Here is a 24,478-nt window from a genome sequence, read left to right as displayed (position 1 = left end):
GCATTCCCCCGCCAACTTGCTGCTTTCCCTTGCTAATTATTCCAAATATTTCAGAAGGGTGCGCCCACTGCAGGGCCAGCCGGGTTGGGGCCTTACAGAGCTCAGGAGGCAGCCCATCCCCTTCCCACCGCTTGCTGAGGAGGCTGCCCCAACCTCCCTCTGAGACTCCCTTCACCCCCTAAGCAACGACTCCCTCCCTCTCCCCACCACCCTCCGGCCTTCCTCCCCACGCTCCCCAGCACTGGGGGAACATGGGGGCTCCAGCCTCTCCACTGGTCCCCAGGCTCAGCCTCCAGCCCCCGCCAAAAGGGGTACACCCTGGATTGACAGGTGGGGCCGGTCACTGTCCCCCCTCCTCACCCTCTGCCTGGGCCCATGCTGGGGGAAGAGGGGCAAGGTCAGGGGCTGGCAGAACTGCCTGCCAGGTAAGGAAAGGCTGAAGAAGCTTCTGGCTGCCAGGAAGAATCCCCAGGAGCTCCTGGAAATCCCTATGCTTGGCACTAGCGTCTCTGGGGCTGGGACCCAAACACTGGCACTTTTAAGGGTCCATGGATGCTGCCAACGAGCAGCCAAAGCTAAGAGGGGGCTCCGAAGCGTCCAGAACACAGGGCTTCACACACCCTTTCAGCAGGCAGCGTTTGGGGGTTGGCGGTGGAGGGGGCGGGAAGCGTGAGTGGATCCTGTCCCTCCTATTCATCCCTGCCCCGGCCCTTGGCTGGGTGGCTTTTTCAAAAAACGTTCAGTGACTCCGTATTTATTTAGAGATTCAATGTAATCCCAGTCAATATATATTTGGCGCCCTTAACAGTAAGTTGCAGACAGGCTGCCCCATTAGCACTAGATACTTTAGTGTGTGTTTCCTTAGAACAAGGACACGCCTCCATAATCCCAGTACCACCATCACAATCAGGAAATGAACACTGACCTGGTAATCCCATGTAACCGCAGACCCCCTTCACATCTTGCAGATCACCCCAGTAATGCTCCTCTCCATTCCAGCATCCCAATCCAGGACCCCATGTTGCACTGAGTTGTCCTTTCTCTTTTGCCCTGTGTGGCTTTGAGCCCATGACTCAAGCTCTCTGGGCAGGTTTCGCATTTCCTTTGATCTCCACTTTTGAGGTGAGAAGCCCTTCAGCCACTTCAGCCTCAGGTGTGGTACAGTCCCTTCCCAAAGCAAGAAGCCAGCTTTCTGTCTCCTCACTTTCCACCTCTTCCCTATCCTCCCTCCCCCATGTATCGCCAGCCAGGAAAGGGATGAGGGGCAATGTTCAGGAACTCAGTGTTTGGGGACCCTCGCCGTCTGCCCACGGGACAGGCCACCCCCAGCTCCAGTGACGGCAAGGCCCCCGGGATGGGATTCCATGCTGGCCTGAAGCAAATGCGCCAGGCCTCCTGAAGAGCTGAGCTGAGGGCAGGAAACACTCTTCTCCCCGCCTCTGCCCCCCTCAACATACTGGGGACCCAGACTTGAAGAAGGAAGGTCATGTCCATGGTGTCCTCCCAGATCAGCACCGACACCGTCTCCTCCATGTCCGGCTCCTACATCGCCCCTGGCATGGAAGAGGACGGGGAGGCTCTCCCCTGCCCCCGGGCCGCCAGCAGGACGCCCTCAGAAGAAGGAGACGTAAGAGAGGAGCATGGGATCGCCCTCGCCGCTCTGCTCTGCTCTGTACTCGAGTCCCAAGGAGCTCAGTCCAGGGCCTGCCAGGGAGATCGGCAAAGCCCCCCAGTGCTCGGGAGGGGAGCCCTGGAAAACACGGTACCGGGTTGTTGAATCAAAGACTCCCTCAGATGTGATCTTCCATGTGGCACCACTTCTGTCCTGAGGACTTGGTTTGGGTTTGCTGCCAGGCGAGCTGGGTAGGAGAGCCGGTGGCATCTGCACCTTGACTTTTGTTGCTCCTTTGCAGGTGACGCCAGCGGCGTCTCCAGACTGCAACTTTGCGGGCCTCGTCGCCACCGCCGAAGAGCAGGATGCAGAGGTAAGAGCAAGGTGGACGCTGGTGCCCCTCCCCGGTCAGAGGGACTGCCGGCGCTGGCACAGGATGCAAATAGGATGGGGGCTCTTCTGGAAGAAGCCTTCCAAGGTGGTGCACTTGGATCTGTTAGAGGCAGGGTGCAGAGCAGAGGGACTGTCCGGTTAGCAGAGGGCGCTGGTCTCAGCGTAATAGGCGTGGGGTGAGTTCCAGAGGGAAGTCTTCCAGGCCAGACCCTTGAGAGGGCGTTTGTCCTCCAATTCACTTAGTATTTACCTGGCACAGGCATCTCACATCTTCCTGGCACTGGGGGACACAAAGACCGAGTGACATGGCTTTTGCCTGCCCACACCCCCAATCCACCCATCCCATCCATTCCGGAGCTCCATCTGATGGAGGAATCAGAGTTATAACTCAGCGTGAGAAGTGCTCTGACGGAGGTGTGCCTGAGGTATATGGAATGCCCAGCTCCCAGTGGGGACTCTACAACTTTCTCTTGAGCCAGATGTTCTCAAAGGAGTATCTGGATGGGATTGGGGATCCTAAAGGGTTTCTGAAAGTTTTATGATCTCACGGTTTGCTTTTTCATTTGGCAACTTTGATTTCCACCTGAGAGAAACAGTGTGAGCTAAACTATTACCAAGGCTATTCCTGACAGTCCCAGGGTCCCTCTGTAAGGTGCCTCAGACCTGGTCCCTCTGGAACGTGCCTCAGACCTGGTCCCTACGGGCCGATCCTGCCTCGCCAAGCAAAATCTGCCTCTGCTGGGCCTCCCAGCCATCTCACACGGACAGGAAATGTATGGATACCATGAGGGTGATTAGTTCTGTCTTCTGACAATCAGTAGACTCCTTTCACTGCTTTATGGACTCACAGTGCCTTCCTTCTGTCCTAGGGAAATGATGTTCTAGAAGAAGAGGACGGATCACCCACACAAGAAGATGGTAAAAGACCTGGTCTTTTGCTCCCTTTTATTATATTTCTTTCCCGGGTATTCTCTGAAGGGTACAGAAAGGGGCACTGGTGTGACTTGGTGGCACTGCTCAAGGGTGTGGCTTTGGGGAAAGGTCGTCTTCTTGATGGAATATCAAAGCAAGCAGGGTATCTGAGGACCTCAGCAGCCTTCCTGGCTCTTTCTGGGCCTCTGAGCCAAGGCTGCAGTAGATACATGGAGTTCTCCACCTACGTTGAGTAGATCCTGAAGCTTCTTGGGCAACTGCCATCACCTTCCTTCCTGCTTCAGCTTCTCAGCTGAGTCTCACAGAACTGCTCTAGCAGCCCCAAAGTTCATCTGCAGCAGGAGAACAGCTTCCTCCCCTTGGGGGAACCGACTGTTAGGCAGTAGGTTTTCCTGCTTTAGTGAAGAAAACGGCTGATGTTACAGTAGCAGAAGGATCACAGCCCTGGCGGCACAGCAAAGGTGAGGTGAAGAGACGTTAGCAGCTCAGCGTACACTAGTGTTTGTAGGCTATTGGCACGAGTCTCTTTACCATCGTTCAGGCCTCAAGTAGATATTTTTTTTTAATTGGAAGAGTTGGTTTACAATGTTTTGTTAGTTTCTGCTGTACAGCAACGTGAATCAATTATACATATACATATATCCACTCTTTTTTTAGATTCTTTGCCCATATAGGCCATTACAGGGTACTGAGTAGAGTCCCCTGTGCTCTACAGCAGGTCCTTATTAGTTATCTATTTTATATATAGTAGTGTGTATATGTCAATCCCAATCTCCCAATTTATCCCTCCCCTCCCTTGCCCCCCGCCATAATCATAAGTTTGTTTTCTACACCTGTGACTCTATTTCTGTTTTGTAAATAAGGTCAACCATATCTTCAGTCGGAAGAATTTGGTTTCTAGTAAGCCAAGAAGCGAAGGAACGACCTACATATAGAGCAAGGAAGTGGCGGGGGGGGGGAGGGTAGGCGAGCTGGGAATCCCACCTGGGAGTGTAGGACCAGGCGTCCCAGGAACCGGTGTCTCTTCCCTCTGCTCCTCTGAGGTGCCTCCACAGAAGGGCAACCTCCAGAGCAAACCTGGATCCCAGCCTGGATGCAGATGTCACACTAGTCACCTCTGCTTTGGCCATGGCAGTTGCTTGGGGGGCGGTGTGGTGTGCAGGGGTGCGCATGCGCACATGACCACTCTCTCCTGGCCAAGTAGTGCCGGAGGAGGGGTGGTCGCCCAGGCTGTGCCTCTGCCACACGCACACGCCAACCAAGCCGGGGTTGGGCGCTACCTCCCCTCGGTTGATGTCTTCAGGGCACAAGGCTCCGAGATCTCCATTGTGATTGCCGTCCCCAGTAGAATATTTGCTTCTAAAAGGCACAGGGCAGTACGTGGTTTCCGCCTGACATTCCATATGTGGTTTCCACCTGACATGCCGTACGCAGTAGATGTATGTTTCTTCCTCTCCCTTTCACCAAGGAAAAAAAAACGAGTGGGGTGCTTGAAAAAATAACATCTAAAACTGTCCCCTTCCCATCTTACACGACTGTAGGTTTCTGGTCAGCCCCTTAAAACATCCTCAGAATAGCAAATTAAGTCTCAAAGAAAATAAATCGTAATTTTGTGAACAATGCGATTCTTTGATTTGAGGTGCAAAATTACGGGACCAAAGAGCTTTAATTGCCATTTTATGTATTAGTCATTTCGCAGAGCCTTGTGGTCATAAACACACCCCACGTGCACCGACAGACACAGGCCGGAGTCCGGGGTCACTTCCCCCGTGGCTCTCCTAGCTCTTCCAGCCTGGCTTAGCTCTACTGTGGGCCCGGGTCTGCGTGTCCGAATCCCACAGACCTCCCCAGGGTCTGATTTCCCAGGAACGAAGGCTGGAAAGGGGCCAGTTAAGGAAACAGAGCAGAACAGAGCGAGAACACAAACGTACCCACACAGTTTCCTTTATTGTCCACTCTACCCACTTAATTCTTGTTTTTAATTTTAATTATTTATTTTTTTTAACATATGATTTGATGTTTTTTGTCTCCATCCTTAAGATTTTTATTTTAAGGACAGCAAAGCAGAGAAAAACACAGCCAGGTCCTCTCTAACTGCCTTAACTCCGTTACAGGCCAGAGGACATTCGCATTTCTAGGTATGGAGTGTGACAATAACAATGACTTTGACATCGCCAGCATGAAAGCACTGGACAATAAGCTGTGCTCTGCGGTCTGCTTACCCGGTGAGTGGCAGTCTGCTGAACATGAACTTGGTGGGAGACGCTCCCCTGCTCGCACCCCTGCTCTCACCCTGGGACACCCATCTCCTGCCCTGCAGTTCCTGCAAGAAGGCATGGGCTTTGCTAAGGTGCTGGGAGCCAGTTGCTGAAAGGAAGTGAGGCGGCCTCGGGAGAGTCCTTGGGCAAAGAGCGACTCTGCTCTAAGCGAAACTATTTGGGCATGGAGAAAGGCACAAAAATACCTCCAAAGCCTTCCAATTTGACCTGGCCGTGTCCTCTCCATCATGATCTTGCAGATCTCATGGCAGGGGGCCTGGTCTTGTTTCCATCAACAGGCAGTTTAAGGCAGACACGGCGTCTGTGATAAGGTCTTGGAAAGAGAGCCTGAGCCCTTGAAAAGGGAACCTGTAGCCCCTCAGAGGAGAGTGGTTAGTTAGGATCAGAGAGGAATTTCAAAGGCTGCATTTTATAGACTAGCTCTGTGACCCAGTGAGCCCTGGGCCACCACCAGTTGCCTTGTGCTCCCTAGATTTGGATCCCAAAGGAACGATCAGGGGTCGAGGGTGACTCTTCTCCCTGGAGCCCTAACTCTGTAAATTCAATCAGGGCCATCAACGTGCCCCTTATTCCTTCTCATGACACTAAACTGAATCCGGGATGAGTTCTCAGGAGGAGCCCACCTGTCAGTCACACTCTGGGCACTGATGTCCCCCTGCTCCATGCTCACCAAGGGCTTCACCAACCATGGCTCTAAAGCCACGTCTTGCCCGGTGGACTAGGTCGAAATTGCCCCTTCTGGGTTCACGGCAGAGACTGCCTTCATGTTGCATGGTTTGTAATCTCTTAAACATGCCCTGGACATGTTTAAGCTTCAGGACAGCCACGTCCCATCGTGGGTCCAGTGCTTTACTCCCTTGGCAACGTGGCTACAGGTGCTGGAGGGACACAAACTCCTGTGGTTGCCACTCTCCATCAGCTTGCAAAAGACCCAGGTCCTCACCCCTCTGGCCCCATGCAGGCTTGTGGGGGAGGAAGCCGTAATCCCCAGAGACACCTCCCACGGCCTTCCCAGGGGCTCGCCAGCCTTTCCACTTAGCGTTGACCCAGCCAGGCCTGGGCCAGAGCGGCTGAGGTCCAGGGTACACTTCACTTCCTGCCTTCCCACTCTTTACCTGGCTTCTGTCTGTCCATTGGTTTCTCATGTCTTTTTGCCAAATGTACGTCTGTCTGTCCAGTTTGTTTATTTTGAAACTCATTTAGGTTATCCAGACTTCGTGTGAAAGTTCATGTTCACCCACACCCAACCCCAAGCTTGCTGGGCACGCGCACATCCGAGGGGCCCTCGCTGAGGCTTCCATTCCTAACTGGCAAGAGCCTGTATTTAATATGCTGAAATTTTCCAGGAAAAAAAATATTTGTGAGACTAGATTAATCCCTGTTCCACAAAAGCAGGGATGCTTCTGTGGCAAAGGTTACAGGCAGGATTTGTTTTGGTCACTAGTTGGGGAAGACGCCATCTCTGCCCTCACTCCGCCCTGAGTCTGGGGCAGCGGTGCCGGCCAGCCGCTCACTGGGCTTCAAGAGAGGAATCTAGGCTCCTGCCTCCCCGCAGTGGCCGCCCACCAACCCCCGAGTTTGGCAGAGAGAGCTCCTGGGAATTGTTTCAGCCACCCATGCTGTTGGAAACTGACCCCAGGCCTTGTGCTTCCTCCTCTCCCTAACTCCTTCGGGCCAACCTGCTGGTGGATGTTTATTCCACTCTGGGATGGCGGCAGGGGAGCGACACCTGGAAGGAAAACAATGCCTGGGCTTCTTTACAGTGATCTCGGGAGCCAGCCATTCTCAGATTAAACTGGCTTCACCGTTCAGGCCAGACATGAAACCGAATGACAGTGGCGGCTGCCGGGAGAGGGAGTTGAGGGTCGCATCGTAGCCTCACCCCGAGGTCTCAAGGGCTCTTACGGGAGAAGGAAAGTGCATCTGCTCTCTTGGTAAAAGGTTTCTCGGGTTCTGCTGTTAGCGTCACACTGGTAATAAAGAGCTGGGGAACTCTCTGGAAGCATCTGTCGGGTTAATGTCAGGTTAATGACAGGATCATCCACTGTGGTAGTTCCCGTGGAATCAACAGACCTCACCACGCTCAGCTGTAAGTTCAAAGTTCCATCCTATGACTGAGGTGCCTCAGGCTGGCTTGGCCGTCAGGACAGCTTCTCAGGCACTCGGTCTCCCTCTCCACGCTGTTTCCCTCCCCACACGGATGCCACTCCCCTCACGGAGCGCCCACAAGGAGGGAGCCCGGGGAGCATCCCATGGTCCACCCTCCCCAGGCCCAAAGGTGCTCTGCCAGGAGCCCCAGCTGGTGGCAAGTATGGCTCAGGTCCCCATCCTCGCTGCTCTCATCACCCTTGTGGGAGTGATGCTGAGAAAGGACCCGTGTCATTCCAGCACCTCTTCCCCTAAGAAGCCTCTGGGTCTTCTTTGGCCCCAAGACCAATGCGGTGCGGCGGGGGGGGGGGGGGGCGATGGTATGTTCTGAGATTGTTCTGCAAGGTTCACAAAGGGAGGAACTCTGAGTTGACCATTGTAGGTGGTGAGCCGATTAGAATCACGAGGCCGTGCTAGGTAGACGGGCCTCCAAGGAATGTGATGGAGTATCACACAGGCGGCAGGATAGTGGCCAGGGGACCAGTGACAATTCTGTGAAAAGGCTCTGGGGCGTGTGATGGGAAAAAGCAAAGATAATTTGAGTTTATTAGTGGAAATACAAATGGTATTGTTTTGTTTTGTTTTGTTTTCTGTGGTACGTGGGCCTCTCACTGTTGTGGCCTCTCCCGTTGCAGAGCACAGGCTCCGGACGCACCGGCTCAACGGCCATGGCTCATGGGCCAAGCCGCTCCGTGGCATGCGGGATCTTCCCGGACCGGGGCACGAACCCATGTCCCCTGCATCGGCAGGCGGACTCTCAACCAAGGGTAAGCTGTGAAAAGGCGAAAGAGAGGCATGGACATATATACACTACCAAACGTAAGGTAGATAGATAGTGGGAAGCAGCCGCAGAGCACAGGGAGATCAGCTCGGTGCTTTGTGACCGCCTGGAGGGGTGGGATGGGGAGGATGGGAGGGAGGGAGGTGCATGAGGGAAGGGATGTGGGAACAGATGTATATGTATGACTGATTCACTTTGTTATAAAGCAGAAACTAATAAAAAAATAAAAATAAAATAAAAATTAAAATAAAAACAATAAATACTTGGGAAGAAAAAAAAAAACTGTGACTCAAGACAAGCTGGACATGGAGGAGTGAGAGAGGGCAAGGGGTAGAGGGAAAGACATGTTTCTGGGTGGGGGCTGGTGTACCATCCCCCGGGCACAGCTCCTGCGCAGAGGCTTGATATGGAGCCCTCACCTCCACCCACCCACAGCAATCAGAGAAGAAAAGGAAATAAAAGGAATCCAAATTGGAAAAGAAGATGTAAAGCTGTCACTGTTTGCAGATGACATGATACTAGACATAGAGAATCCTAAAGATGCTACCAGAAAACTACTAGAGCTAATCAATGTATTTGGTAAAGTAGGATACAAAATTAATGCACAGAAATCTCTGGCATTCCCGTACACTAATGATGAAGAATCTGAAAGTGAAATCAAGAAAACACTCCCGTTTACCATTGCAACAAAAAGAATAAAATACCTAAGAATAAACCTACCTAAGGAGACAAAAGACCTGTATGCAGAAAATTATAAGACACTGATGAAAGAAATTAAAGATGATACAAATAGATGGAGAGATATACCATGCTCCTGGATTGGAAGAATCGATATCGTGAAAATGACTCTACTACCCAAAGCAATCTACAGGTTCAATGCAATCCCTATCAAACTTCCACTGGCATTTTTCACAGAACTGGAACAAAACATTTCAAACTTTGTTTGGAAAAACAAAAGACTCCGAATAGCCAAAGCAATCTTGAGAACGAAAAACGGAGCTGGAGGAATCAGGCTCCCTGACTTCAGACTACACTACAAAGCTACAGTAATCAAGACAGTGTTTTACTGGCACAAAACCAGAAAGATAGATCAATGGAACAGGATAGAAAGCCCGGAGATAAACCCACGCACATATGGTCAACTGATCTTTGATCAAGGAGGCAGGAATGTACAGTGGAGAAAGGACAGCCTCTTCAATAAGTGGTGCTGGGAAAACTGGACAGGGACATGTAAAAGTATGAGATTAGATCATTCCCTAACACCATACACAAAAATAAGCTCAAAATGGATTAAAGACCTCAATGTAAGGCCAGAAACTATCAAAGTCTTAGAGGAAAACATAGGCAGAACACTCTATGACATAAATCACAGCAAGATCCTTTTGGACCCACCTCCTAGAGAAATGGAAATAAAAACAAAGATAAACAAATGGGACCTAATGAAACTTCAAAGCTTTTGCACAGCAAAGGAAACCATAAACAAGACCAAAAGACAACCCTCAGAATGGGAGAAAATATTTGCAAATGAAGCAACTGACAAAGGATTAATCTCCAAAATTTAAAAACAGCTCATGCAGCTCAATAGCAAAAAAACAAACAACCCAATCCAAAATTGGGCAGAAGACTTAAATAGGCATTTCTCCAAAGAAGATATACAGACTGCCAACAAACACATGAAAGAATGCTCAACATCATTAATCATTAGAGAAATGCAAATCAAAACTACAATGAGATATCATCTCACACCAGTCAGAATGGCCATCATCAAGAAATCTAGAAACAATAAATGCTGGAGAGGGTGTGGAGAAAAGGGAACACTCTTGCACTGCTGGTGGGAATGTGAATTGGTACAGCCACTACGGAGAACAGTATGGAGGTTCCCTAAAAGACTAAAAATCGAACCACCATATGACCCAGCAATCCCACCACTAGGCATATACCCTGAGAAAACCATAATTCAAAAAGAGGCATGTACCAGAATGTTCATTGCAGCTCTATTCACAATAGCCCGGAGATGGAAACAACCTAAGTGTCCATCATCGGATGAATGGATAAAGAAGATGTGGCACATATATACAATGGAATATTACTCAGCCATAAAAAGAAACGAAACTGAGCTATTTGTAATGAGGTGGATAGACCTAGAGTCTGTCATACGGAGTGAAGTAAGTCAGAAGGAGAAAGACAAATACCGTATGCTAACACATATATATGGAATTTTAAAAAAATGTCATGAAGAACCTAGGGTTAAAACAGGAATAAAGTCACAGACCTACTTGAGAATGGACTTGAGGATATGGGGAGGGGGAAGGGTAAGCTGTGACAAAGCGAAAGAGAGGCATGGACATATATACACTACCAAACGTAAGGTAGATAGATAGTGGGAAGCAGCCGCAGAGCACAGGGAGATCAGCTCGGTGCTTTGTGACCGCCTGGAGGGGTGGGATGGGGAGGGTGGGAGGGAGGGAGATGCATGAGGGAAGGGATGTGGGAACAGATGTATATGTATGACTGATTCACTTTGTTATAAAGCAGAAACTAATAAAAAAATAAAAATAAAAACAATAAATACTTGGGAAGAAAAAAAAAACTTTGACTCAAGACAAGCTGGACATGGAGGAGTGAGAGAGGGCAAGGGGTAGAGGGAAAGACATGTTTCTGGGTGGGAGCTGGTGTACCATCCCCCGGGCACAGCTCCTGCGCAGAGGCCTGATAAGGAGCCCTCACCTCCACCCACCCCCTTCAACCAGAGAACTTCCAACTGCAGCTCCTCAGTAATTGAAGAGCAGGAAAGCTGGTGACTGGAGGGAGGCTGGGGGAGGGGAGGAGGAAGGACCACAGTCCACCGTTAGTCCGTCACTTAAAGGCTGGTGAAATTAATGGGGCAAATGACCCCAGTCAAAGAATTTGGCAAGTCCACGGCTTTCCTGGGTTTCACCCAGCGGCTCTGTTTCCTCGGCTATCTGGAAAGGAGGGAGAGCACTTGCGAAGAAGCCTCTGGAATGTCAGCTTCTGGGAATCTTGCTGAGGACGGGGCGGGGAGGGAGCGCTTACCGGGAAACACTGGAATACCCTAGCCGCCTTGGGGTGCCTGCGACCGGGGCTGCGGTTTCTGCGGACCTGAGCGGCAGGTGGCATCAGAGAGTCAGACCTGCTTGCGGGCACCAAGACGACACTCGGTCGGGAGACCGGGACAGGCCGCAGAAACGTGAGCAAGTGCCACTCGCAGCCCAGAGGAGAGGAAAGGAAAGCCCCAAGCATGCACCCAGCCCTGGCCCCCACGCCACGGGCTGCGTCCCAGGAGCCGTCGCCACCTCTGAGCAGCCCAGATGGGAAGGGGGTGGGGCGGAGGACGGTTCCCGCGGCGAACTGCTCGCCGAGGGCCCCGGGGCCTCTGCGGGAGCGCCAAGCCGCGCGCCTCTCCGAGCCCTGCGCGGGGCCCTCGGGCGGGAATGCGCGGAGCCGGGACGCGGTGGCGGGTAGGGGGCTGGGTCGCGCGCGGGAGAGGGCAGCAGGAGGGAGCTGGAAGAGAGTTACCGCGTGAGAGAGCGGTTAAGAGCGCGCGGTCTCTTTGGAGATGCCCTGGCCAATGGCAGAAGCGGAAGCTGTTTATATGGGCGGGGCGTCGCCACGGCAGCAGGAGACGCCTTGCGAGCGGCTACTGAGTGCCGGTCCCCGGCCGCTGGCTTTCAGAGAGGCGCCGTCGGGCGTGAGTGGCGACGAGGATTGCTGGCTGGGCCCTCGAGCTGGGAGCAGAGAGCCGCGGTGAGGGTGGGCGGTGGGAGGAATTTGTTTGAGAACCTTCCTTTGGCCCGGGCTGCGCTCTGAGCCAGGTAAGGGACGGGGAGGGCTGCAGGCCGTGGGAAGGGAGGGCGTCAGTACCAGCCCGCTCTCCCATCCGTCCCCGACGGAAGTGGTGGGCCCGGGGACTGACATCAGAGGCGTTTGGGGGACACTCACTTCCCACCCCCTTATAACTCTCTGTATTGTTTCCTTCCTTCCCCTTGATCCCCATCCTAATATCCCTTTTCAAAGATCAGACGACCTCCCCCGCCCCCCGACCCGTCGTACTGCCCTCCTGGACTCTCTCGCCCCATTTCCATTGGTTGTGGACGGAGAGAGGGGGGTTAATTCCCCGCTTTGAGGGAGAAAGGGGTGGCCTCGCATGCCCCTACACTCTTCCCTCGTTTGGCTAATTAAGTCTCCTCTAAAAGATCCAAGAGGAAAAGAGCGAGGCGAACCCCCTGTGGGTCGGACCCCCGGGCACACCTTCTGTTTCCCAGACCTCGGCAGTAAAAGATCCTCCCCAGCTGCAGGAAGGATTTTAGTAAGAGCCTCCCCCCTCGCCCACACTCTCCCCTCGGGGGTGGGGAAAGAGGGCTCAGTTCCCGCTCTGGTCCCCGCAGGCACCACACTCCGTTTGGAGGAGGCTACCCCCGGATCGCGGGATGGAAGCCCGCTTCCGGGAGGCTGCGTAACTGAAGCGGCGGGAGTCAGCGGGCCGGAGAGCTCGGCGGCCACCCTCGGCTCGGCTCGTGGATGTTGACAGCCCCCTCGGAGAGTCCCCGCAGATATGGCGGAGAGCTGGCTACGCGTCTCGGGAGCAGGGGCAGCGGAGGAGGCCGGACCGGAAGGCGGCCTGGAGGAGCCCAACGCCCTGAATGACAGCCTGACCAGCCTGCAGTGGCTGCAGGACTTCTCCTTTCTCAACGCCGAGGTCCCCGCCCTGCCTTCGGCGGACACCGACCCCCACGGCTACCACGAGCTGTCAGGCTCGGCCGAGCCGGGGTCTCCCCTGGTGGCGGACCCCGCCTGCCTGGGGCAGCCGCACACACCCGGCAAGCCCACGTCCTTGTGCACGCCGCGGAGCGCCCCCTCGGGGCTGCAGGCCTCGCCTCCCGACGACGTGGACTACGCCACCAACCCGCACGTGAAGCCGCCCTACTCGTATGCCACGCTCATCTGCATGGCCATGCAGGCCAGCAAGGCCACCAAGATCACCCTGTCGGCCATCTACAAGTGGATCACGGACAGTTTCTCTTACTTCCGCCACGCTGATCCCACCTGGCAGGTAGGGAGGCACTCCCTCCCTCCCTCCCCATGCCCGCGCGGACTGGACTCACATCCCAGATGCGCAGGCCAAGTAGGCGCGGTACGGCCAGGGCCCCGAGAGAGGAAGGCCGTCCAGGAAGGACCTCAAGGGAGCCCAGTGCTTGGACTGCTGCCCCTTTGACTTCAGAGACGGAGGAGGGAGGATGTTCAGAGGGCTGTAGGGGTGCCGACCTAGAGGTTCAAGTGGAAAGAACTTGTCACTCATCCGGCAGGCTCAGCCCAAAGACCAGGGCTGAACTATGCGTGGACACAGCCCCCCAGGGTAGGTTGATGGACTGAGGGACACATTTTTGTCCCAAGTTCTGGAATTCCTCGACACTACCCTCCTCAAGGTCAGTTTGTCAGGGCCTGACTGGAGGCAGAGCATCGTTCCTGCCAGGCTCTGCATCCCGCCTGCTTTCAGTTGGCTGGAGGGGCTCTGGGAGGGGAGAGGGGCGTGCTGCGGGGTGTGAAGGCCATCTGTGTCCCAGTGGAAGGGCTCCGGGGCCTTCCGAAAGCTGCCGTGCCAGCCCCCACCCCAAGCCCTCCCTAGTTTCCTGCCTACACTCCTCCCCCTCTTCTCATCAACCTCCCTGGGGGGACAATTACCTCAGCCACGTGCTTTCCACAGGGGCTCTTTCCTCCCACACTGGCTTCATGTTCCAAGTCTCCGGAACCTGGCACAGAGCAGCCAAGGGGCCCAGACCACCATGTAAATCTCCCAGTCTTGCCAGGGGGCACTACTCACCTGCCGGCCCCACCCACCAGGCCCCAGACCCCTGTGCCCCAGCGTGGTTTGGACTGTGCACCCAGGCGTGAACAAGGCAGGATGGTGATTCAGGCTGGGCACACACTGCCCTGAGCCTCTTCGACCATCAGGATCAGGGGCTACTTGGGGACAGAGACCCTGAGGATGCACAGATCCTTCCCTGTGGCACAGGTCACAGGATCAGAGTTCCTGTGATCACACCTATTCCACGTTTGCTTGGGCCCTGACCCTGGGGCAGGTACCATTTGTAACCTTGGTGAGAAAGCAGAGACCCTCCACCACCCCCCACCCCACCCCAAGCCTGAGAGGCCCCAGGAATGAGCGCTATGCTCTTGGCTGGGTAATAATCAACTGAGGCCTCAGAGCCTGGGGTGGGAGGAGGGGGACATGGTGGGTGAGGGCCCAGGCCAGCAGCTGGCTCTAGAAACAAGGAAAGTCATCAGATCCTCCCACACTTCATCCCCCCCGCCACACACACCCCCTCACACCCACTCACTCATTTCACAAACAGAGAAGGCCAGCCAGGCCCAGGCAGAGGGAGATGGCCGTCCAGGACCTGGGGGAGCCAAGGCCTTTGAGCAGAGGCCGCAAGCAGCGGGGTAAGGGAGGGAGGGCAGGACAGGCTGGCACTGAGAGCCACCCTGCGGCTCAGGGCTCGGATGACTGAGCAGGCAGATATCCTGGCAAAAGGGAACAAAAGCCCCCGACAGCACTCCCAGCTCCTGGTGCCCCGTGGCTGGTGTCCCAGAGCCTCCCGCTCGGAGCAGCGCCTCTGTCTCCCCTGCCCCCATCGGAGAGAAGGTGGTGGTGGGACTGGCAGTGGCGCTAGGAGCCCCCCATCACTGACCCCACCCACTCTCCCAGCTGTCTTCCTTCTCTCCTATCTCCCTGTGTCCAGAACTCCATCCGCCACAACCTGTCCCTGAAGAAGGGCTTCATCAAGATGCCCCGGGAGAAAGACGAGCCAGGCAAGGGGGGCTTCTGGCGCATCGACCCCCAGTACGCCGAGCGGCTGCTGAGTGGGGCCTTGAAGAAGCGGCGGCTGCCCCCAGTCCACATCCACCCGGCCTTTGCCCGCCAGGCCGCGCCAGAGCCCAGCGCCGCCCCATGGGCCGGGTCACTGACCGTGAGCACCGAGGCCCAGCAGCTGCTGCGGGAGTTCGAGGAGGCCACTGGGGAGGCGGGCTGGGGTGCAGGCGAGGGCAGGCTGGGGCGTAAGCGTCAACAGCCGCTGCCCAAGCAGGAGGCCAAGGTCCCGCGGCCCTCCAGCCCCCTGCTGCTGACCCCGGAGGAGCAGGGTGAGCTGGAACCCCTCAAGGGCAACTTTGACTGGGAGGCCATCTTGGACGCTGGCACGCTGGACGGGGAGCTGGGCACGCTGGAGACCTCGGAGCTGATCCCGCCGCTGAGCCCTGCCTCCCACGGGGACGTGGACCTCACCATCCATGGCCACCACATCGACTGCCCTGTTACCTGGGGGCCTCCAGTGGAGCAGGCTACCGACAGCCTGGACTTCGATGAGACCTTCCTGGCCACATCCTTCCTGGAGCACCCCTGGGACGAGAGCACCCGTAGCTCCCTGCCCCCCGAGCCCCTCTTTGAGGCCGGGGATGCCACACTGGCCTCTGACCTGCATGACTGGGCCAGCCTGGGCGCCTTCTTGTAAGAAGCCAGGCCCTGCCCCACCTCCAGACAGCACCGAAGTCTGGGCCCAGACTGCCCCCCTCCCCGCCAGTGCAGGCCCATGGACACCCTACCGCCCAGGCAGGGGCTGGGCCAGGTCACCCCACCAGGCCACACGGCCCCCAGCCCAGGCCATCCTCAGATTCTAGTCCAGCAGGCTGAGAATTGGGGCCCAGGACCAAAATTGCTGCCTCCGCTCCCCAGCCCCCCATACACACAGTGTTTCATGGATCCACTTCTTCCCTGCCCCAGAGACACGCTAAGGGCCCTGCACTATGAGAGCTGCGGCTTGGAGGGGCCCTGGCCAAGCTGGAAACATCAGTACGGGGCCCGCCCCGAACACCTTAGCTTCTGAAGCTTCTCTCTCTCCTGCTCTCCTCCCCAGGTCTCTATCCAGAGCAAGTTCCCAGGTACAACACATGCTGATTAGGTGACTGCAAATTAACACCCAAGAGGCCTCTCCCGGCAGTCTGTGAGGAGGAGCTAGGCGGAGGGGGGAAGAGAGAGGAGACAGAAAGGAGGCCGGGGTGCCGGGTGGAGCCAGGAGATTTTCTAAGGCCTCTGGGATCTTCTGGCTTCATCCCTAGAGGTGGGGCAGAGGGTATGTGTCCCTAATCTTTGAGCCCAACTTGAGGCTGAGAGCAGCGGGGAGATGGGGATCTGGGGGTTAGGGGCTGGGGCAGCCAAGCTGCAGAGGGAAAGGGCACAGACAGACTAATGTAGTGAGTGTAGCTATAGCTGAGGCTTAACTGGGAGGGACGCAGTGCTTGCTAGAACCACTGGGACCAGGAATGGGGGGATGGCCCCGTGCCCTTGCTTGCACTCCTGCAGGGGAGTGTCTTGCTCCACCATAAACGCCCTGGGCTGCATCCCACATCCACTCTCCTAACCCGTCGGGCATTTTAACCTTTTTCATAGAAAGTTATTTACAATAACAACATTTTTAAAAATAAAGTTTTAAAAAGTCTCAAAATGGACCTGCTTGCAACTTTCTCTGGGGAAAAGCATGGGCCAGTTTGGGGGAGGCCACGGCCCAAGGGGGAATGGCTGGGAGGAAGATGGGGGGCACCAAAGGCCTGCAGAGTGTCCCCTGATGCACTCCTCATGATCTCTGGGTGCCCAGAGAGAAAGGGGCTGAGAGGCGGCCCTCGGGGGTCCCCTGCAGCCAGGGCCTCGGCACCTCTATATGTGCAATGGGGAGACTGTACCCACAGCCCCGAGGAGCAGGCGGCAAAGGAGGCCCAGCCCCCTCCCTGGCCCTGGGGACTCACTCACAAAGGCCGTTCTTGCCCAGGGCTCGGCTCACGTTCCCCACCTCGCCCAAGTTGAGGGCCTGCCCAGACTCACCTGCGGTCCTCGCCTGGGCCTGTCTCCAGCTCCTCCCTCCCTTGGTCCCTTCCTGAAGGGACAGGGTGTGAGGTCAGAGGGCCCCAGCCCCTGGGGCCCCACTTGCCACCCTGGGGTTCATTCACTCCGCCCAGGGCCTTCCCTCCAATGCAGGTTGGGGCTGAGGGAGGCCATCAGGGCAGACGGAAGACAGGGTGCCTAGACCCTACAGCTCCAGCCTGTGCGGAATCAATGTACCAGAGTTCTGATGGGGAAACTGAGGCACAGCAAATATGTGACACTCAGCAGGCACCTTTCAACCCCCTCACCCCAGCTTTGCCGGGAACCCATCTCTCACCCGAGCCCGCACCTGGCCCCGCTAGCACGTCCTTGTGGTGCACAGCCCCTTCCCCCAGCACTCACGTGCACGTGCGCACAGACACACACACACACACACACACACACACAAACGGGCACTGTCCTACACAATCCTGCCCATCCTCCACGGGCCCCTTTCTCCTGAAGCCCCTTTCTTTCCTTGCACTGGAGGCTGGCTCCAGAGCACCCTGGCATTCCCCCGCCAACTTGCTGCTTTCCCTTGCTAATTATTCCAAATATTTCAGAAGGGTGCGCCCACTGCAGGGCCAGCCAGGTTGGGGCCTTACAGAGCTCAGGAGGCAGCCCATCCCCTTCCCACCGCTTGCTGAGGAGGCTGCCCCAACCTCCCTCTGAGACTCCCTTCACCCCCTAAGCAACGACTCCCTCCCTCTCCCCACCACCCTCCGGCCTTCCTCCCCACGCTCCCCAGCACTGGGGGAACATGGGGGCTCCAGCCTCTCCACTGGTCCCCAGGCTCAGCCTCCAGCCCCCGCCAAAAGGGGTACACCCTGGATTGACAGGTGGGGCCGGTCACTGTCCCCCCTCCTCACCCTCTGCCTGGGCCCATGCTGGGGGAAGAGGGGCAAGGTCAGGGGCTGGCAGAACTGCCTGCCAGGTAAGGAAAGGCTGAAGAAGCTTCTGGCTGCCAGGAAGAATCCCCAGGAGCTCCTGGAAATCCCTATGCTTGGCACTAGCGTCTCTGGGGCTGGGACCCAAACACTGGCACTTTTAAGGGTCCATGGATGCTGCCAACGAGCAGCCAAAGCTAAGAGGGGGCTCCGAAGCGGCCAGAACACAGGGCTTCACACACCCTTTCAGCAGGCAGCGTTTGGGGGTTGGCGGTGGAGGGGGCGGGAAGCGTGAGTGGATCCTGTCCCTCCTATTCATCCCTGCCCCGGCCCTTGGCTGGGTGGCTTTTTCAAAAAACGTTCAGTGACTCCGTATTTATTTAGAGATTCAATGTAATCCCAGTCAATATATATTTGGCGCCCTTAACAGTAAGTTGCAGACAGGCTGCCCCATTAGCACTAGATACTTTAGTGTGTGTTTCCTTAGAACAAGGACACGCCTCCATAATCCCAGTACCACCATCACAATCAGGAAATGAACACTGACCTGGTAATCCCATGTAACCGCAGACCCCCTTCACATCTTGCAGATCACCCCAGTAATGCTCCTCTCCATTCCAGCATCCCAATCCAGGACCCCATGTTGCACTGAGTTGTCCTTTCTCTTTTGCCCTGTGTGGCTTTGAGCCCATGACTCAAGCTCTCTGGGCAGGTTTCGCATTTCCTTTGATCTCCACTTTTGAGGTGAGAAGCCCTTCAGCCACTTCAGCCTCAGGTGTGGTACAGTCCCTTCCCAAAGCAAGAAGCCAGCTTTCTGTCTCCTCACTTTCCACCTCTTCCCTATCCTCCCTCCCCCATGTATCGCCAGCCAGGAAAGGGATGAGGGGCAATGTTCAGGAACTCAGTGTTTGGGGACCCTCGCCGTCTGCCCACGGGACAGGCCACCCCCAGCTCCAGTGACGGCAAGGCCCCCGGGATGGGATTCCATGCTGGCCTGAAGCAAATGCGCCAGGCCTCCTGAAGAGCTGAGCTGAGGGCAGGAAACACTCTTCTCCCCGCCTCTGCCCCCCTCAACATACTGGGGACCCAGACTTGAAGAAGGAAGGTCATGTCCATGGTGTCCTCCCAGATCAGCACCGACACCGTCTCCTCCATGTCCGGCTCCTACATCGCCCCTGGCATGGAAGAGGACGGGGAGGCTCTCCCCTGCCCCCGGGCCGCCAGCAGGACGCCCTCAGAAGAAGGAGACGTAAGAGAGGAGCATGGGATCGCCCTCGCCGCTCTGCTCTGCTCTGTACTCGAGTCCCAAGGAGCTCAGTCCAGGGCCTGCCAGGGAGATCGGCAAAGCCCCCCAGTGCTCGGGAGGGGAGCCCTGGAAAACACGGTACCGGGTTGTTGAATCAAAGACTCCCTCAGATGTGATCTTCCATGTGGCACCACTTCTGTCCTGAGGACTTGGTTTGGGTTTGCTGCCAGGCGAGCTGGGTAGGAGAGCCGGTGGCATCTGCACCTTGACTTTTGTTGCTCCTTTGCAGGTGACGCCAGCGGCGTCTGCAGACTGCAACTTTGCGGGCCTCGTCGCCACCGCCGAAGAGCAGGATGCAGAGGTAAGAGCAAGGTGGACGCTGGTGCCCCTCCCCGGTCAGAGGGACTGCCGGCGCTGGCACAGGATGCAAATAGGATGGGGGCTCTTCTGGAAGAAGCCTTCCAAGGTGGTGCACTTGGATCTGTTAGAGGCAGGGTGCAGAGCAGAGGGACTGTCCGGTTAGCAGAGGGCGCTGGTCTCAGCGTAATAGGCGTGGGGTGAGTTCCAGAGGGAAGTCTTCCAGGCCAGACCCTTGAGAGGGCGTTTGTCCTCCAATTCACTTAGTATTTACCTGGCACAGGCATCTCACATCTTCCTGGCACTGGGGGACACAAAGACCGAGTGACATGGCTTTTGCCTGCCCACACCCCCAATCCACCCATCCCATCCATTCCGGAGCTCCATCTGATGGAGGAATCAGAGTTATAACTCAGCGTGAGAAGTGCTCTGACGGAGGTGTGCCTGAGGTATATGGAATGCCCAGCTCCCAGTGGGGACTCTACAACTTTCTCTTGAGCCAGATGTTCTCAAAGGAGTATCTGGATGGGATTGGGGATCCTAAAGGGTTTCTGAAAGTTTTATGATCTCACGGTTTGCTTTTTCATTTGGCAACTTTGATTTCCACCTGAGAGAAACAGTGTGAGCTAAACTATTACCAAGGCTATTCCTGACAGTCCCAGGGTCCCTCTGTAAGGTGCCTCAGACCTGGTCCCCCTGTAATGTGTCTCAGACCTGGTCCCTATGGGCCGATCCTGCCTCGCCAAGCAAAATCTGCCTCTGCTGGGCCTCCCAGCCATCTCACACGGACAGGAAATGTATGGATACCATGAGGGTGATTAGTTCTGTCTTCTGACAATCAGTAGACTCATTTCACTGCTTTATGGACTCACAGTGCCTTCCTTCTGTCCTAGGGGAATGATGTTCTAGAAGAAGAGGACGGATCACCCACACAAGAAGATGGTAAAAGACCTGGTCTTTTGCTCCCTTTTATTATATTTCTTTCCCGGGTATTCTCTGAAGGGTACAGAAAGGGGCACTGGTGTGACTTGGTGGCACTGCTCAAGGGTGTGGCTTTGGGGAAAGGTCGTCTTCTTGATGGAATATCAAAGCAAGCAGGGTATCTGAGGACCTCAGCAGCCTTCCTGGCTCTTTCTGGGCCTCTGAGCCAAGGCTGCAGTAGATACATGGAGTTCTCCACCTACGTTGAGTAGATCCTGAAGCTTCTTGGGCAACTGCCATCACCTTCCTTCCTGCTTCAGCTTCTCAGCTGAGTCTCACAGAACTGCTCTAGCAGCCCCAAAGTTCATCTGCAGCAGGAGAACAGCTTCCTCCCCTTGGGGGAACCGACTGTTAGGCAGTAGGTTTTCCTGCTTTAGTGAAGAAAACGGCTGATGTTACAGTAGCAGAAGGATCACAGCCCTGGCGGCACAGCAAAGGTGAGGTGAAGAGACGTTAGCAGCTCAGCGTACACTAGTGTTTGTAGGCTATTGGCACGAGTCTCTTTACCATCGTTCAGGCCTCAAGTAGATATTTTTTTTTAATTGGAAGAGTTGGTTTACAATGTTTTGTTAGTTTCTGCTGTACAGCAACGTGAATCAATTATACATATACATATATCCACTCTTTTTTTAGATTCTTTGCCCATATAGGCCATTACAGGGTACTGAGTAGAGTCCCCTGTGCTCTACAGCAGGTCCTTATTAGTTATCTATTTTATATATAGTAGTGTGTATATGTCAATCCCAATCTCCCAATTTATCCCTCCCCTCCCTTGCCCCCCGCCATAATCATAAGTTTGTTTTCTACACCTGTGACTCTATTTCTGTTTTGTAAATAAGGTCAACCATATCTTCAGTCGGAAGAATTTGGTTTCTAGTAAGCCAAGAAGCGAAGGAACGACCTACATATAGAGCAAGGAAGTGGCGGGGGGGGGAGGGTAGGCGAGCTGGGAATCCCACCTGGGAGTGTAGGACCAGGCGTCCCAGGAACCGGTGTCTCTTCCCTCTGCTCCTCTGAGGTGCCTCCACAGAAGGGCAACCTCCAGAGCAAACCTGGATCCCAGCCTGGATGCAGATGTCACACTAGTCACCTCTGCTTTGGCCATGGCAGTTGCTTGGGGGGCGGTGTGGTGTGCAGGGGTGCGCATGCACACATGACCACTCTCTCCTGGCCAAGTAGTGCCGGAGGAGGGGTGGTCGCCCAGGCTGTGCCTCTGCCACACGCACACGCCAACCAAGCCGGGGTTGGGCGCTACCTCCCCTCGGTTGATGTCTTCAGGGCACAAGGCTCCGAGATCTCCATTGTGATTGCCGTCCCCAGTAGAATATTTGCTTCTAAAAGGCACAGGGCAGTACGTGGTTTCCGCCTGACATTCCATATGTGGTTTCCACCTGACATGCCGTACGCAGTAGATGTATGTTTCTTCCTCTCCCTTTCACCAAGGAAAAAAAAACGAGTGGGGTGCTTGAAAAAATAACATCTAAAACTGTCCCCTTCCCATCTTACACGACTGTAGGTTTCTGGTCAGCCCCTTAAAACATCCTCAGAATAGCAAATTAAGTCTCAAAGAAAATAAATCGTAATTTTGTGAACAATGCGATTCTTTGATTTGAGGTGCAAAATTACGGGACCAAAGAGCTTTAATTGCCATTTTATGTATTAGTCATTTCGCAGAGCCTTGTGGTCATAAACACACCCCACGTGCACCGACAGACACAGGCCGGAGTCCGGGGTCACTTCCCCCGTGGCTCTCCTAGCTCTTCCAGCCTGGCTTAGCTCTACTGTGGGCCCGGGTCTGCGTGTCCGAATCCCACAGACCTCCCCAGGGTCTGATTTCCCAGGAACGAAGGCTGGAAAGGGGCCAGTTAAGGAAACAGAGCAGAACAGAGCGAGAACACAAACGTACCCACACAGTTTCCTTTATTGTCCACTCTACCCACTTAATTCTTGTTTTTAATTTTAATTATTTATTTTTTTAACATATGATTTGATGTTTTTTGTCTCCATCCTTAAGATTTTTATTTTAAGGACAGCAAAGCAGAGAAAAACACAGCCAGGTCCTCTCTAACTGCCTTAACTCCGTTACAGGCCAGAGGACATTCGCATTTCTAGGTATGGAGTGTGACAATAACAATGACTTTGACATCGCCAGCATGAAAGCACTGGACAATAAGCTGTGCTCTGCGGTCTGCTTACCCGGTGAGTGGCAGTCTGCTGAACATGAACTTGGTGGGAGACGCTCCCCTGCTCGCACCCCTGCTCTCACCCTGGGACACCCATCTCCTGCCCTGCAGTTCCTGCAAGAAGGCATGGGCTTTGCTAAGGTGCTGGGAGCCAGTTGCTGAAAGGAAGTGAGGCGGCCTCGGGAGAGTCCTTGGGCAAAGAGCGACTCTGCTCTAAGCGAAACTATTTGGGCATGGAGAAAGGCACAAAAATACCTCCAAAGCCTTCCAATTTGACCTGACCGCGTCCTCTCCATCATGATCTTGCAGATCCCATGGCAGGGGGCCTGGTCTTGTTTCCATCAACAGGTAGTTTAAGGCAGACACGGCGTCTGTGATAAGGTCTTGGAAAGAGAGCCTGAGTCCTTGAAAAGGAGACCTGTAGCCCCTCAGAGGAGAGTGGTTAGTTAGGATCAGAGAGGAATTTCAAAGCCAGCATTTTATAGACTAGCTCTGTGACCCAGTGAGCCCTGGGCGACCACCAGTTGCCTTGTGCTCCCTAGATTTGGATCCCAAAGGAACGATCAGGGGTCGAGGGTGACTCTTCTCCCTGGAGCCCTAACTCTGTAAATTCAATCAGGGCCATCAACGTGCCCCTTATTCCTTCTCATGACACTAAACTGAATCCGGGATGAGTTCTCAGGAGGAGCCCACCTGTCAGTCACACTCTGGGCACTGATGTCCCCCTGCTCCATGCTCACCAAGGGCTTCACCAACCATGGCTCTAAAGCCACGTCTTGCCCAGTGGACTAGGTCGAAATTGCCCCTTCTGGGTTCACGGCAGAGACTGCCTTCATGTTGCATGGTTTGTAATCTCTTAAACATGCCCTGGACATGTTTAAGCTTCAGGACAGCCACGTCCCATCGTGGGTCCAGTGCTTTACTCCCTTGGCAACGTGGCTACAGGTGCTGGAGGGACACAAACTCCTGTGGTTGCCACTCTCCATCAGCTTGCAAAAGACCCAGGTCCTCACCCCTCTGGCCCCATGCAGGCTTGTGGGGGAGGAAGCCGTAATCCCCAGAGACACCTCCCACGGCCTTCCCAGGGGCTCGCCAGCCTTTCCACTTAGCGTTGACCCAGCCAGGCCTGGGCCAGAGCGGCTGAGGTCCAGGGTACACTTCACTTCCTGCCTTCCCACTCTTTACCTGGCTTCTGTCTGTCCATTGGTTTCTCATGTCTTTTTGCCAAATGTACGTCTGTCTGTCCAGTTTGTTTATTTTGAAACTCATTTAGGTTATCCAGACTTCGTGTGAAAGTTCATGTTCACCCACACCCAACCCCAAGCTTGCTGGGCACGCGCACATCCGAGGGGCCCTCGCTGAGGCTTCCATTCCTAACTGGCAAGAGCCTGTATTTAATATGCTGAAATTTTCCAGGAAAAAAAATATTTGTGAGACTAGATTAATCCCTGTTCCACAAAAGCAGGGATGCTTCTGTGGCAAAGGTTACAGGCAGGATTTGTTTTGGTCACTAGTTGGGGAAGACGCCATCTCTGCCCTCACTCCGCCCTGAGTCTGGGGCAGCGGTGCCGGCCAGCCGCTCACTGGGCTTCAAGAGAGGAATCTAGGCTCCTGCCTCCCCGCAGTGGCCGCCCACCAACCCCCGAGTTTGGCAGAGAGAGCTCCTGGGAATTGTTTCAGCCACCCATGCTGTTGGAAACTGACCCCAGGCCTTGTGCTTCCTCCTCTCCCTAACTCCTTCGGGCCAAC

General features: G+C 54.9%; 1 protein-coding gene across 1 annotated transcript; it reads left to right on the top strand.

Annotated features, from left to right (window-relative positions):
* The first annotated feature begins 1,486 nt into the window (after positions 1–1,486).
* Positions 1,487–22,891, top strand: LOC132479141 (forkhead box protein J1-like). Its single transcript, XM_060082722.1, has 9 exons — positions 1,487–1,627; positions 1,914–1,985; positions 12,810–13,111; positions 13,187–13,217; positions 14,905–15,132; positions 15,301–15,558; positions 19,092–19,211; positions 19,498–19,569; positions 22,841–22,891. The coding sequence occupies exons 1-9, from the start codon at positions 1,487–1,489 to the stop codon at positions 22,889–22,891; spliced, it is 1,275 nt and encodes a 424-aa protein (XP_059938705.1).
* Positions 22,892–24,478: the final 1,587 nt, after the last annotated feature.

Source organism: Mesoplodon densirostris, chromosome 18, assembly GCF_025265405.1.
Source record: "Mesoplodon densirostris isolate mMesDen1 chromosome 18, mMesDen1 primary haplotype, whole genome shotgun sequence".
Lineage (NCBI taxonomy): Eukaryota > Metazoa > Chordata > Mammalia > Artiodactyla > Ziphiidae > Mesoplodon > Mesoplodon densirostris.
The sequence above is the reverse complement of the archived record's forward strand: the minus strand, read 5'-3'. Positions and strand labels throughout refer to the sequence as shown.